Raw genomic sequence first — 16,542 nt, 5'->3', positions numbered from 1 at the left:
TTTTGATTCTTCACAAAAAATACAGTTTTATATCTTTATGTTTGAAGCCTGAAATGTGGCAAAAGGTCGCAAAGTTCAAGGGGGCCGAATACATTTCAGCTAGCATTTACATTTCAGCACATGTACATTTCAGCTACATTTACATTTCAGCTACATTTACATTTCAGCTACATTTACATTTCAGCTACATTTACATTTCAGCTACATTTACATTTCAGCTACATTTACATTTCAGCATTTACATTTACATTTCAGCTACATTTACATTTCAGCTACATTTACATTTCAGCTATATATACATTTCAGCTACATTTACATTTCAGCTACATTTACATTTCAGCTACATTTACATTTCAGCTACATTTACATTTCAGCTACATTTACATTTCAGCTACATTTACATTTCAGCTACATTTACATTTCAGCTACATTTACATTTCAGCTACATTTACATTTCAGCTACATTTACATTTCAGCTACATTTACATTTCAGCCACATTTACATTTCAGCCACATTTACATTTCAGCCACATTTACATTTCAGCCACATTTACATTTCAGCCACATTTACATTTCAGCCACATTTACATTTCAGCTACATTTACATTTCAGCCACATTTACATTTCAGCCACATTTACATTTCAGGAACATTCACACTTCAGTCATTTAGCAGATGCTCTTATGCAGAGCGACTTACAGTAAGTTCCTTCATCTTGAGATGGTGAGACAACCTCCCATCACAGTAATAATAAGGACAACTTCTCCTCAAGAAAGCAGCTATCAGCAGAATCAGTGCTGGTGAGAAGAGACAGTGTGAGTGTCAGTACCAAGAAAGACAAGGGTGTTAGTTGTTTTAATTGTTTTGGTTCAGACATTGATCTCTGTGTTTGATCTCTGTTCAGATGGTGGTTCAGGTCGTGCTGTATAATCCACTGTAGAATAGTGTTGTAGGCTCTGACTTTCTGTGATGCATCAAAGGGAGCATTCCTCTGGGTGGATGTAGTGAATATGGGTCCTGGGCAACAGAGATGTGTCTGTCTGTGTGTGTGTGTGTGTGTGTGTGTTTGCACAGACCTCACCATGGTTTTCATCCCTGGCTGCTGCAGGCTGCAGGCAGCACGTCATCTCCTCTCTGTTTTCATTTCTGCATGGCCGTCACTGAGGGTAGTGGAGATTTTATCCAGCCTGAGATGGAGGTCCTATGTATGAGACCACTGTTAAAGAACGGTGACTTCAGCAGAGTAGTAACAGGGAATATGATGGTACTGCACTTCCTTATCACTGTTGCCAGCCACAGGCTTTTAGGGCACTGGTAACACCTAGAGGGCTTCCAAAATGTCATCTAATTTCCTATATAGTGGACCACAGGGCTCTGACAGGCCAAGAGTAGTGCATTATAAAGGGAATAGGGCTCCATTTGGGAAGCACACTAGTCTTCTCTTTCTCAATACTGAGGGTGGAGGAACCTGGATGAGCTCCCATCTTTTGTTTTATCGTGTGTGTGTGTGCGTGTGTGTCCACATCATGGCTCTGTGTAACCAGCACTCAAACATTGTTTAGGTGAGTTCAAATCTGGGGGAAGTAGTTTCAGCTTATTTTTGTTAACAGAGATAAAGGTCTTCAAAATAACAACATGTTTTGTATTCTTTGTTTACATAATATGTACATGAGGTCAGGTTTTATTCCGTTTGGCACAGTCACTGATGCCAGGAGACGGTGAGGGCAACTTGAGTGTTTCGTGTGAGGATACATGATTCTTGTCCATGGTTTGTGAGTTTGTGTTTATAAAATATTTTTTCTTCCTGTTCTAGGTACTACATGAAAGAGTCCAGAGGGAGCAGACGGTGGTTGATATTCTTGGAGGGCGGCTGGTACTGCTTCAACAAAGAGAACTGTGACAGCCGATACGACACCATGAGGAGACTGATGAGCTCGTCCAAGTGGCCTCAAACCAAAACAGGTCAGAATCTCTGCCTACATTACCCGCCTGTGTCTGTCTGGCTGTTAATGTTCACCAACCCCCACCACTACTACTCTAAGACACAAATTAAGCCTTGTCCTGAACTATCGTTAATGTCGCCTTTATGATCGTTAATGTCGTCTTTATGTTATTACGTTATCGTTAATGTCGTCTTTGTGTCTTTATGTCTTTATGTTACGTATCGTTAATGTCGTCTTTATGTTATTACGTTAATGCTTCGTCTTTATGTTATTGCGATCGTTAATGTCGTCTTTATCGTTATGTCGTCTTTGTGTACTTTATGTTATTGCGTATCGTTAATGTCGTCTTTATGTTATTGTCTTTATGTTATTACGATTAATGTCGTCTTTATGTTATTACGTATCGTTAATGTCGTCTTTATGTTAATGTCGTTAATGTCGTCTTTATGTTTTATGTTATGTCGTCTTTTATGTTATGTTATCGTTAATGTCGTCTTTATGTTATTAATGTCGTCTTTATGTTATTCGTTAATGTCGTCTTTATGTTATTACGATCGTATCGTTAATGTCGTCTTTGTGTTATGTGCGTATCGTTAATGTCGTCTTTATGTTATCGTTAATGTCGTCTTTATGTTATCGTTAATGTCGTCTTTATGTTATTGCGTATCGTTAATGTCGTCTTTATGTTATTGCGTATGTTATGTCGTCGTATCGTTAATGTCGTCTTTATGTTAATGTCGTCTTTATGTTATCGTTAATGTCGTCTTGATGTTTTGCGTCGTTAATGTCGTCTTTATGTTATTGCGTCGTTAATCGTTAATGTCGTCTTTGGTGTGCTTCTCAATGCACAAGCTCCTTGTTCCCCACTCCTATCAATAAAACAATTGTATTAAGTCATACAAAAGTGTTACTGTGCGTGAAGTTTAAAATGGATTTTGTCATTACTAAATGTGTAATGTGATATATTTTCAAATTAAACATTTTTAAAACCAAAAAACATTTGATTAATAAAATATTTCATCAGTTGTCTTCCTCAAATGAAGTGGATGATGACGCAACCTTTGCGTTAGAGGGAGGGAATCTGATTTAATCAGTCCTCAACTCGTGGCTCAGTCATTGGCAGGGCGGCAGGGTAGCCTAGTGGTTAGAGCGTTGGACTAGTAACTGAAAGGTTGCAAGATTGAATCCCCGAGCTGACAAGGTAAAAATCTGTCGTTCTGCCCCTGAACAAGGTAGTTAACCTACTGTTTTAGGCTGTCATAAAATAGTTCTTACTGACATGTTAAGAACAAATTTAAAAGTCAGTGGAGTTAAGTTCTGTCAGTTTACAGGTTATTTCTGAAGGATGCCATAGAAATGTACCTGTGATACATTTTCAAATTAAACAAGTTTAACTCAGAGTTGACCAAAGTTACCTTTCTAACTCCTCAAACCTGCTTCGTAGTTTACCCCTCTGGACTAAGAGGCATTATCAATAGAGATTCTCCTTTGAAAATTATTTTTAGTCTGGGCCTAATGTTACAGAAAATATCAGACACTTATCTAAAGCAACCTACTGTATGGTAAGTGCACTCTTTTGTTGCTAGTGCCATGTGCCGACCAACTGAGCCCCACCACCACATGTTATAGACCGAAAATGGCTATGGGCTGTAGTGCTGTCTGTTCTGGCTCTGCACCCACACATAGAACGAAGTACAGACCAGGGCCGTATCCCACATAGAACAAAGTACAGACCAGGGCCGTATCCACACATAGAACAAAGTACAGACCAGGGCCGTATCCACACAATGAACAACGTACAGACCAGGGCCGTATCCACACATAGAACAACGTACAGACCAGGGCCGTATCCAACATAGAACAAAGTACAGAGTTAGGGCCGTATCCACACATAGAACAACGTACAGACCAGGGCCGTATCCACACGAATGAACAAAGTACAGACCAGGGCCGTATCCACACATGAACAACGTACAGACCAGGGCCGTATCCACACATGAACAAAGTACAGACCAGGGCCGTATCCACACATGAACAAAGTACAGACCAGGGCCGTATCCACACGATGAACAAAGTACAGACCAGGGCCGTATCCACACGATGAACAATGTACAGACCAGGGCCGTATCCACACATGAACAATGTACAGACCACGTATCCACACATAGCAACAAAGTACAGACCAGGGCCGTATCCACACAATGAACAAAGTACAGACCAGGGCCGACCACACGATGAACAAAGTACAGACCAGGGCCGTATCCACACGATGAACAATGTACAGACCAGGGCCGTATCCACATGACAGAACAATGTACAGACCAGGGCCGTATCCACACGATGAACAACGTACAGACCAGGGCCGTATCCACACGATGAACAACGTACAGACCAGGGCCGTATCCACACATGAACAACGTACAGACCAGGGCCGTATCCACACAATGAACAAAGTACAGACCAGGGCCGTATTGAGACATGAACAACAGTACATGACCAGGGCCGTATCCACACGGTCCTCAAAGTGTAGTAATGACCAGTGTTACTGAGACAGTCCTCTATGTAGTAATGACCAGTGTTATTGAGACGGTCCTCTATGTAGTAATGACCAGTGTTACTGAGACAGTCCTCTATGTAGTTATGACCAGTGTTACTGAGACAGTCCTCTATGTAGTAATGACCAGTGTTATTGAGACGGTCCTCTATGTAGTAATGACCAGTGTTATTGAGACAGTCATCTATGTAGTAATGACCGGTGTTATTGAGACGGTCCTCTATGTAGTAATGACCGGTGTTATTGAGACGGTCCTCTATGTAGTAATGACCGGTGTTATTGAGACGGTCCTCTATGTAGTAATGACCAGTGTTATTGAGACAGTCATCTATGTAGTAATGACCAGTGTTATTGAGACGGTCCTCTATGTAGTAATGACCAGTGTTATTGAGACAGTCATCTGTGTAGTAATGACCAGTGTTACTAAGACAGTCCTCTATGTAGTAATGACCAGTGTTATTGAGACAGTCCTCTATGTAGTAATGACCAGTGTTATTGAGACGGTCCTCTATGTAGTAATGACCAGTGTTATTGAGACGGTCCTCTATGTAGTAATGACCGGTGTTATTGAGACGGTCCTCTATGTAGTAATGACCAGTGTTATTGAGACGGTCCTCTATGTAGTAATGACCAGTGTTATTGAGACAGGTCCTCTATGTAGTAATGACCAGTGTTATTGAGACGGTCCTCTATGTAGTAATGACCAGTGTTATTGAGACGGTCCTCTATGTAGTAATGACCAGTGTTATTGAGATAGTCCTCTATGTAGTAATGACCAGTGTTATTGAGACGGTCCTCTATGTAGTAATGACCAGTGTTATTGAGACGGTCCTCTATGTAGTAATGACCAGTGTTATTGAGACGGTCCTCTATGTAGTAATGACCAGTGTTATTGAGACGGTCCTCTATGTAGTAATGACCAGTGTTATTGAGACAGTCCTCTATGTAGTAATGACCAGTGTTATTGAGACGGTCCTCTATGTAGTAATGACCAGTGTTATTGAGACGGTCCTCTATGTAGTAATGACCAGTGTTACTGAGACGGTCCTCTATGTAGTAATGACCAGTGTTACTGAGACAGTCATCTATGTAGTAATGACCAGTGTTATTGAGACGGTCCTCTATGTAGTAATGACCAGTGTTATTGAGACGGTCCTCTATGTAGTAATGACCAGTGTTATTAGGGTCTATGTAGTAATGACCAGTGTTATTGAGACAGGCATCTATGTAGTAATGACCAGTGTTATTGAGACAGGCCTCTATGTAGTAATGACCAGTGTTATTGAGACGGTCCTCTATGTAGTAATGACCAGTGTTATTGAGACGGTCCTCTATGTAGTAATGACCAGTGTTATTGAGACGGTCCTCTATGTAGTAATGACCAGTGTTATTGAGACGGTCCTCTATGTAGTAATGACCAGTGTTATTGAGACAGGGTCTATGTAGTAATGACCAGTGTTATTGAGACGGTCATCTATGTAGTAATGACCAGTGTTATTGAGACGGTCCTCTATGTAGTAATGACCAGTGTTATTGAGACAGGTCCTCTATGTAGTAATGACCAGTGTTATTGAGACGGTCCTCTATGTAGTAATGACCAGTGTTATTGAGACAGGGTCTATGTAGTAATGACCAGTGTTATTGAGACAGGCATCTATGTAGTAATGACCAGTGTTATTGAGACAGTCCTCTATGTAGTAATGACCAGTGTTATTGAGACGGTCCTCTATGTAGTAATGACCAGTGTTATTGAGACGGTCCTCTATGTAGTAATGACCAGTGTTATTGAGACGGTCCTCTATGTAGTAATGACCAGTGTTATTGAGACGGTCCTCTATGTAGTAATGACCAGTGTTATTGAGACGGTCCTCTATGTAGTAATGACCAGTGTTACTGAGACAGTCCTCTATGTAGTAATGACCAGTGTTATTGAGACGGTCCTCTATGTAGTAATGACCAGTGTTATTGAGACGGTCCTCTATGTAGTAATGACCAGTGTTATTGAGACAGTCATCTATGTAGTAATGACCAGTGTTATTGAGACAGTCATCTATGTAGTAATGACCAGTGTTATTGAGACAGGCATCTATGTAGTAATGACCAGTGTTACTGAGACAGTCATCTATGTAGTAATGACCAGTGTTATTGAGACAGTCCTCTATGTAGTAATGACCAGTGTTATTGAGACGGTCCTCTATGTAGTAATGACCAGTGTTATTGAGACGGTCCTCTATGTAGTAATGACCAGTGTTATTGAGACGGTCCTCTATGTAGTAATGACCAGTGTTATTGAGACAGGCATCTATGTAGTAATGACCAGTGTTATTGAGACGGTCCTCTATGTAGTAATGATCAGTGTTATTGAGACGGTCCTCTATGTAGTAATGACCAGTGTTATTGAGACAGTCCTCTATGTAGTAATGACCAGTGTTACTGAGACAGTCCTCTATGTAGTAATGACCAGTGTTATTGAGACGGTCCTCTATGTAGTAATGACCAGTGTTATTGAGACGGTCCTCTATGTAGTAATGACCAGTGTTATTGAGACAGTCCTCTATGTAGTAATGACCAGTGTTATTGAGACGGTCCTCTATGTAGTAATGACCAGTGTTATTGAGACGGTCTGCCTGATCCTGTAAGAGGGGAAGTGCCTCTCTCTCTCAATGTGCTGTCATGACCATCATTAATGCAGTGATTATGAGGAAGTTGGTGATGTTTTTTGGGAGTGTTATGATGGTTAATGTCATCTCTTCTCTATTGCTGTGTCATTCCTCTCTGTAGGCACAGGGATCCTGTCTCCACTCCCAGAGGAAAACCCTCACTGGTGGAACGCCAACATGGTGTAAGTTCCAGGATTTGGTGTGTCTGTGTCCAGTTGATCTTTATAAAGGTGTAAGAAGACCTGCCACTGATGTTGTGCTTCCTCTCCAGGTTCATCCCCTACTGCTCTAGTGATGTGTGGAGTGGTGCCTCAGCCAAGACAGACCACAGTAAGACATGACTATTAGCCATTCTAATGTGTGTTTGCATTTTCTAATGGAGGTCAGTCAACCAAACACCCAATCAATAAATCAACCAAACACCCAATCAATAAATCAAACGATCAACCAAACACCCAATCAATAAATCAACCAATCAGCCAATACATCAATCAAACAATCAACCAATCAATCACACAATCAACTAATCAATCAACCAAGCAACCAATAAAACAAGCAACCGATCAGCCAACCAACCAAGATATTAATCAATCATTCAATCAATTAACTTAACCAATTTCCCTCGAGGAAAATATGTTTTATTTCATTGAGTCATCCATGATAGACATAGGATAGGTAGGTATGTTGTGTGCATTGTGTTGGTCACTCTGCACTCAATGTATTGTGTTGGTGACTGACTGTCTGTCTGCGTGCCGTCTGTGTGCAGGTGGCTACGCCTTCATGGGGTCTCTGATCATTCAGGAGGTCGTGAAGGATCTGCTGACCAAGGGGCTTGACAACGCCAAGGTTCTACTACTGGCTGGCAGCAGGTGGGTGGGGCCCCATGTTGGTGTGGGTGTGTCTGTGTTAACGTAATGTAAATATGTTTAATTAACTGGAACTGTGTGTCACTAGAGATTAAAGTGAGTGAGTGTGTCTGTTTGTACCTGTGTGTGTTTGTATCGATTCGTGTGTGTGTCCATGCTTGTGTGTGTGTGTGTGTGTGTGTGTGTGTCCATGCTTGTGTGTGTGTGTCCATGCTTGTGTGTGTGTGTCCATGCTTTTGTGTGTGTGTGTGTCCATGCGTGTGTGTGTGTCCATGCTTGTGTGTGTGTGTGTGTCCATGCCAGTGTGTGTGCATCTATGCCTGTGTGTGTTATCTGTGTGTCTCTTCTCTACCCCACAGTGCGGGAGGGACGGGGGTCCTGTTGAACGTGGACCCTGTGGCTGAGCTGCTGGAGGGGCTGGGGCACCCTGGGATCCAGGTGAGGGGTCTGGCTGACTCGGGCTGGTTCCTGGACAACAAGCAGTACCGATCTACTGACTGTCACGACACCATCAGCTGTGCCCCCACGGAGGCCATCAAGAGAGGCATCAAGTAAAGAGAGCACTCCACCACTATAGCTGCAGTCTCTGGGACCATATTCACAATCTCAGATTAGGGGTGCTGATATATGATCAGTTTTCCAACTTTTAGATCATATTCAATAAAATCATATGGATAGGGAGGACTGATCCTAGATCAGCACTCCTATTCTGAACTGCTTTCTGAGTGGTTCGGGCCAGAGTGTTTCTCATGGCCCAGTGGCCTGATCAGGATAAGCTATAGGCCCTAGTTGTACTGTACTGTGTCGCTTCATTGTTAAATGGATTGAAAATATTGAACCCCCTCGCCTAAGGCTGCATTTACACAGCTCAATAATTGGCAAAAGATCTGATCTGATTGGGATGTTTGTGTAAACACAGCCTGAGAGATCTGATCTGATTGGGATGCTTGTGTAAACACAGCCTTAGAGATTTGATCTGATCGGGATGCTTGTGTAAACGCAACCTTAGAGATCTGATTGAGATGCTTGTGTAAACACAACCTTAGAGATCTGATCTGATCATGATGCTTGTGTAAATACAGCCTTAAAGATTTGATCTGATCGGGCTTCTTATGTAGACTCATGCTTAGTAGCCTATTCTTCAGGTCCTATATGAACTGACACTGTAAGATGTTGAACTCTGACCTCTTGTCACCAGGTACTGGGGCAGCGTTGTGCCAGAGAGGTGTAGACAGGTCCACCTGGGGGAGGAGTGGAACTGTTTCTTTGGCTACAGAGTGTTCCCCTCCATAAAGAGTGAGTGCTAGCAAAGGTTAATTAATTCATTTGTGAATTTGCACAGATATCTGTGTATGTCTCTGTGTGTCAGTGTGTTCATTATGGACAGCCTGTGCATGCGTTTGTGTGTGTGTGTTCACTTTTGCATACATTACAACCTCCCTCCACACAGGCCCAGTGTTCGTGGTCCAGTGGTTGTTCGACGAGGCCCAGCTGACCGTGGACAACATCCATCTGACCGGTCAGCCCGTCCAGGAGGGGCAGTGGCGGTACATCCAGAACCTAGGCATCGAGCTGAGGAACACGCTCAAAGATGTGTAAGCACCTGCAAACTTACAGTAACTCTTACAGCAAATTTAGAGTTACTCTTACAACAAATTTACAGTTACTCTTACAACAAACTTATAGTAACTCTTACAGCAAATTTAGAGTTACTCTTACAGCAAACTTACAGTAACTCTTACAGCAATCTTACAGCAAACTTACAGTAATTCTTACAACAAACTTACAGTAACTCTTACAGCAAACTTACAGTAACTCTTACAACAAACTTACAGTAACTCTTACAGTAACTCTTACAACAAACTTACAGTAACTCTTACATCAAACTTACAGTAACTCTTACATCAAACTTACAGTAACTCTTACAGCAAACTTACAGTAACTCTTACAGCAAACTTACAGTTACTCATACAGCAAACTTACAGTAACTCTTACAGCAAAAGATTGACAGACAGACAGTGTGTCAAGGTTATGCTGCCAACTGTGTTCAACAAGTCTCATGTATTTGCATACATTTTCAGGGCCATGTTTGCTCCAGCTTGCCTCTCACATGAAGTCATCACAAGGAAGTAAGTATCAATCTCTCTGTCTTTCATCTTCCACCTGGGTCATGTTCAGATGGGCACATCGTATATAAAGGCTTTACAACAGAAAATGAAAATTGTGTTGTAATTGGACACATTTATCACTTGGTTTTAAACTTTCTTCAAACCTGGGTTGCGTTCAGTAGGGCACACCATATACAAAAAAACATTTTGAAATAAAAAATGGAAATCTGTGTTGTTATTGGACAAATCAAAATAGTACCTCCACCTTTCACTGCTTTTTCCCTACTGAACACCATTCTAATTAGAGAGAGATATGTGTGATGTCTACTGTTAATTTTTATTGTTTACCTTACTTGCTTTGGCAATGTTAACACATGTTTCCCATGCCAATAAAGCCCCTTGAATTGAATTGAATTGATAATTCTGTGTCAGCTAGCTGTTTATTGTGACTCGCCGTGATCTAACAGTGCCCTCTTGTGGCTGGTCTGTTACAGTTACTGGATCGACGTTCAGGTCAAAGGCACCTCCCTTCCCCGAGCCCTGCACTGCTGGGACCGCAGTCTCCAAGACAACAGCCGGAACAACAAGGCCGCCTAAGGGCTGCCCGTCCATTTGATTGACAGCTGCCCCTGGCCACACTGCAACCCCACCTGCCCCACCATCCGGGACCAGTTCACGGGCCAGGAGATGAACGTGATCCAGTTCCTCATGCACATGGGCTTTGACGTGCAGAAGATGGCCCAGCAGCAGGGAATGGACCCCAGCAAGCTACTGGGGATGCTCAGCAGTGGGAGCTAAGGAGACAGGAGTAAAGTCTTAGTACAGTAGACTAAACCAGGGGGCTATGGGGCCAAATCCTAACTTTGAGATCCCAGAATTTTTTTTTTGAAATACTTGTTTTAATCTCCGGTTGACATCAATGTTTGATTTAAAGGGATAGTTCACTTTTGGGGGAGTGGGGGGGGATTTTAGCTTATTTTTAACTTGAAGTATCCTTTTAAGCAAAAGACTTTTTGAGTTTTGTGTGGATCTCAAGGTAGGATTCGACACCAAGTCTGGTCCCCACATCTGATACCTCCAGCTCTGCTCCCCATGTTCCCTGTCCCCATCCCATTCACCTCAGCCCTAACCTCAGTCACACCTAAGGGCTACAGTCTGACCCCTGACCCCCTCACCCCCAACCCACCCGACAGAGCCTCTCACAACCCAGTACTATTAGGAGTACTAGGGCAAACACTCCACATAGACAAGGCACACCTCTCTGCTACTCTCCTTAAATTATCTTTTGGTTGGGAAAGAAAAAAGAATAATCACGAATGTAATCCAGTTTAAGGATGCTCATTGTTTTAGTTGCTATTTGCTCTGTTTGTTTTTGTTTTTTGTAACTTTTATCCTGTGTCGGTTGTTTTAATTGTGTCATTGTTAAAAAGGCAGCAATGACTTAAGGAAGTGTTTTAAAGGAGTCTATGTAAAATATATGAAGTAAACACAATGCTTAAGTCTGTCTAACTGTGGGTCTCTTCTACCATAGCATTTTCTCCTCAAGTCAGAACAGGCGCATACACACATTAAAGGTGTGGAAAGCACTGGACAAGTAGTCCTTCTCTAAGGAGGAGGCAGTGACTACTTCCCAAATGCCACCCTATTCCCTATATAGTGCACTACTTTTGACCAGGCACTAGGGTGGCACTAGGGTGCCATTTGGGATGCAACAATAACATGGAAATAACTGTGGATTATTCAGTGAGGTGAAACGTTCAGAATGTTACAGATAGAAATGAAACGAATAGATCAGACACGATTCCCAATATTAACTTGCCAGATATCACATCTACACAACACATATCTATCTGAACGTTCTGTAACCTTGCACCCTCCTGAACAGGGTCAGTATTTACCCCGTCTCATCTCCAAAGCAGTGGAGGGTTGGGAAAAGAGTGGAAAGAGAGAGGCAGGATGAGAAAGGAAGAATGCAGCAACCCAGCTCTCACCGCTGATCATCACCACAGCACACTGTAACAACAACTGCATCAGACTGTTCTTAATGTGATGCTAGGCAACACATGAAACAAATCACCAGCTGGCTGACAGTTTGTTACTCCATGGCTTGATGCGGTATCATAAAGGCATAACGGCTGCAACCCGGAATTGACCAGTCAGATTGCGAGACCGGAATGAACCTTTATATAATGAGCAATACACGTTCAGGTTCATTTGAAAACCGCAGGAATTGTATGAGGACCAATGAGAACTTAGACACAACCACCAAAGGTAGTGATTGGGTGTCACCTATTGGCAATTGGAGGAACATCATGAAAGTTCAACCAAAGGTTTCTCACGGGGCTTCCAACTAAAGAAATTATGATTCAGATGGTTGTGGTACAGAAGAGTCCATTATACCGGTAACTACAGTCCTTACCTTGACACAGGTAGACATGGTTCAGATCCTAAAGGTATTGAACACAGAAACAGAATTCTAGAGGAATTCTAGAGGAATTCTGATTCTATGATTGACCATAAAGTAGGATCTCATTTCCACACCGTGCCAGTCTAGAGTTCTACGGTGCTCTCCTGATTTGTGGTGCTCAGATGGGTCTCAGTGCTGGTGGGCCTTGATTTAGCATGTGGCACAATGGAAACAATAAAATAGTCCCAAAAGTGCAAGCCACTCACCCTCCCCAGCTAACACTCCTCCACGCAGGCTCAATCAAACACTCAAAGTATCTGAAAATGAAACAAAAACTGCATGAATCCAGGTTCTGTAGGTCACTCACACAGGCCCACTAATAGTTAATCTATACCACAGTGCCAATGCATGTAGTCCTCTTTACCTCTCAACAGAATCATCAGCTATACTCCTTTTTAGTCAGCCATGACAGTTTCCATGCATACAGTATATCACCGCATCAGAAGGTGAACTACACATTAGATGGGCTTTGTTGAACAACAAACTGTAGAATCAATGCAATTTCCATTCAAATGGAGAAGAACATCACATACTGGATTCTTTTTGTCTGAGTGTATAGGTTATTTTTAAGTGTTCACTATTGTAACTCCTTCTCTTTATATTTTGTAATAGAAAATCACTTTTTAATATAATGATAATGTTGTATGTACTGTAATGCTCAATGTTAAGTCATATGAACGATGTTTTAAAGGACCTCTCAGCAGATGCCAGAGAAGGAAAGGTATTACTCATTGTCATTTTGTTCTGTAACATATTTTTTAACAGAGAACTCAAGCTACATTGGTAATTTACATATTTATTTTGTTATGTAAATCATATTTATAAGTGCTATATTCACAGAGAAGTGATTCTTTGTAAATTGTAAATATATTGCTGTTTTTTTTTCTCTTTGTGTTGATTGCAAGTCTTTGTATCAGACTTTAAAGAAAGGACACATTACAATTATTTCAAAAGAAACTTTTCTTGTTGTCTTTTTGATGTCTTCACCATTCTGCCTCAATCTACAGTACCAATAGTGGACTCCTTGACTCACACAGTACACGCACATATGAATTAGGGTAGAAACTGATAGTGTAGATAGTGTCTATTTTGAAGTTTTACTTTCCTACCTACCTTATTTTAAATGCACTTACATAGTTCTGGCTAAGTGTCTGCTAAATGGTTCAAATGTAGAAACTCAACATCTTATCAGGCTTTTATTTGATTTACAAATGAATTTCAATTAGTTACTATACCTTGACTGTCACATGAAACTCAATCTCAAAACTCAGCTCAAAGCTGGTAGCTACTAGTATCTCATGTATAATCATCCCTAGGACCTGTATATAACTGCTGGCCCAAATGGCCGTCTTGGGCTCTTTTCCCTGTCATTACGTTGGGGATAAATGCCAGGCAGTCTCCCAGTGAGAGACTGAGCATGATAGAGAGAGACAGAAAAAAAGAGAGAGAATGAGAAAGAGAGAGTCTGACTCTAAGTAAGTTCCCTCTGTCCCAGAAACACGACTCTCCACGCTGGTGCCTGATGGGGGCGGACCTGGACATGTGGGCTCCCACCCCATTCCTCTGTGGAATATAGTCCCCTATTTATAGACCCGGCCTGGCCCATAACCCTGAGCTGGGCAGAGCAGTCATTTAAATAACTTTCCCTGGCAGCCTATGGGGCACATACTGTCATGTAGGAGAGAGGGGTGTGTGTGTGTATTTGAGAGAGAGAGAACACATCAGGAGAGAGAGGGTGAGAGGCAGTGGGGAGAGAAGAGAAAGTGAGAGAGAGAAATAGCGTGTGAAGAGAGACAGGAGGGGTGTGAGAGAGAAATAGCGTGTGAGAGAGAGACAGAAGAAGAGAGGGAGGGAGGGAGAGAGTGAAATAGCGTGTGAGAGAGAGAGACAGAGAAGAAGAGAGGGAGAAAGAGGGACACGAGACAGAGATCAGACAGTGAGGAGGACTTTTCCAGGGAGCTTAGGTCCTGGCAGTGGAAGGATTACAAGGACAGAGCTGATCAGTATTGGACCTTGACAAGCCTGGTACAGCTGCCCGCATGGGACACAGGACTACAACCAGAACAACCTGACCCCCCCGTTCAATAATGGGTTATTATCGGAGCACTCCCCATGCTCATGTAACTGTACTGCGTTTGAATGAGCCTGTTGATGGATTGTTAGGCTCTGGATCTCTGGAGTGACGTGTTGGGAGCGAGGAACTTGTTGCGCTTCCATAACCTGAAGGAGAAGTGAATGACAAGACCCTTTGTGACTGAGTTGGACTTTTCAGTTAAAACACAAGGGTAATGTTATATCTGGCCACCGTCAATCTCAATCTGTGACTTTATCTTGATATGTGATTATTGATACAAGCATCTGTAAGAAACTAGACAGATCACTTGGGTCAACATTAAATTATTACCGTTAGAGAAGCAAAGAAGTTACCAGATTTGATGTTGAGAATCCAAAATTGCTAAACTGTTGACAGGGAAGATGAAATCAGCACTGCTCAAGGCTCTGACTGCGTTGTAAGTTGAACACCATTGTGGCCGACTGTAACCTGATCTCCAACACACTGCAGTAATTACAAGGTGCATGCAGGGAAACATAAAGAGAGATTTGTAATTAGACCTGTCTATAAAAAGAGCCAGGCAAAGGGCGAGGTCCCCACACACAGAGAGAGAAAGGGGGAGAGTCAGGCCAAGGACACCCAACTTGGAGGGAGGGAGGGGGGCTGTCTGGAGGCATAGGAAGGAGGCTGCCTGGGGGCAAAGGAAAGAGGCTGCCTGGGGGCATTGTGGGGTGTAAGTGACACCCAGACCCCCAAGGCGGGGGCAACGACACCTAACCTGAAGGGAAGGAGGCTGCCTGGAGTCACCATTGGGAAGAAGATACACCCAGACAGCTTTTGGCAATTAGGGGACAGGAGGTGTGACCATGGACCCCCAAGGCGGACACTACCTGAACAAGGCGGCGGTGCTGTCTCCTCTAGGAGCGGCCCGTATGCTCCAGCTCCTCCTGGGCTGCACCATCATAGCCCTGGTGGCCCACAGCGCTGGATACAACCACGCCTATGGTATCTACTGCATGTTTGTGTGGTGCTTCTGCTTCGCCATGACCCTGCTGGTGTTCACTATGGATGTGACACGCCTCCCCTGCTGCATGCCCATTTCCTGGGACAACCTCACTGTGGCGTTCGCCATGCTCGCCACACTCATGTATGTCGCCGCCTCTGTCGTCTACCCCGTCTACTTCCTGCGCTCTCAGTGCTCCAAGTCGGACGGGGGCTGCGTGGTGCGCAACTACCGCATCGCTGTCACCGTGTGCTCCAGTTTCTGCTGCTTCGCCTATGCGGCTGAGGTGTTCCTGACCCGGGCCAAACCCGGCCATGTGGTGGGCTACATGGCCACTATGTCAGGCCTGCTCAAGGTGGTCCAGGCCTTCGTGGCCTGCATTATATTCGGGGCCTTGGCCAACGGCAGCGAGTACAACCGCCACATCCCCACTCATTACTGCGTGGTGGTCTACAGCCTGTGCTTCTCCATCACCGTGGTCGTGATCGCTGTGACCGTGTCGGGAAAAGCCTCGGCTCTGCCCCTGCGTTTCCCCTTCGACCGCTTCGTAATCATCTACACGTTCCTGGCGACGTTGCTGTACCTGAGCGCCGCCCTGGTGTGGCCCATCTTTAGCTTCGACAGGAAGTATGGCACGCCGGGTCGCCCCGACGGCTGTCCCTGGGAGAACTGTCCCTGGGACAGCAAGCTGGTGGTGGCGGTGTTCACCCATGTCAACATGGTGCTGTACTTCAGCGACCTAATCTACTCCCAGAGGATCCGCTTTGTCTCCCACTCTGCTGCTTGAGGACCCTTCCCACCTTCCTCGCTCCACTCCGCTGCTTGAGGACCCCTTCACCCTGCACTCTGCTGCCTGAGGATCCCTCCACCCTCCTCACTCCACTCCGCT

The 16,542-nt window shown here is 43.6% G+C and overlaps 1 protein-coding gene and 1 pseudogene across 1 annotated transcript; both read left to right on the top strand.

Annotated features, from left to right (window-relative positions):
• Positions 1-1,667: 1,667 nt before the first annotated feature.
• Positions 1,668-10,985, top strand: LOC135534938 (palmitoleoyl-protein carboxylesterase notum1a-like; annotated as a pseudogene).
• A 4,301-nt stretch (positions 10,986-15,286) lies between these two features.
• Positions 15,287-16,542, top strand: LOC135534937 (myeloid-associated differentiation marker-like protein 2). Its single transcript, XM_064961722.1, has one exon. It carries the CDS (start codon positions 15,517-15,519, stop codon positions 16,438-16,440), a length of 924 nt encoding a protein of 307 aa, XP_064817794.1. The 5' UTR covers positions 15,287-15,516; the 3' UTR covers positions 16,441-16,542.

Source organism: Oncorhynchus masou, unplaced genomic scaffold (assembly GCF_036934945.1).
Source record: "Oncorhynchus masou masou isolate Uvic2021 unplaced genomic scaffold, UVic_Omas_1.1 unplaced_scaffold_4199, whole genome shotgun sequence".
NCBI lineage: Eukaryota > Metazoa > Chordata > Actinopteri > Salmoniformes > Salmonidae > Oncorhynchus > Oncorhynchus masou.
The sequence above is the reverse complement of the archived record's forward strand: the minus strand, read 5'-3'. Positions and strand labels throughout refer to the sequence as shown.

Bases quoted from the DNA above. Each gene is read 5' to 3' on its own strand.
- LOC135534937 (XM_064961722.1), top strand. From the start codon at position 15,517: ATGGACCCCCAAGGCGGACACTACCTGAACAAGGCGGCGGTGCTGTCT.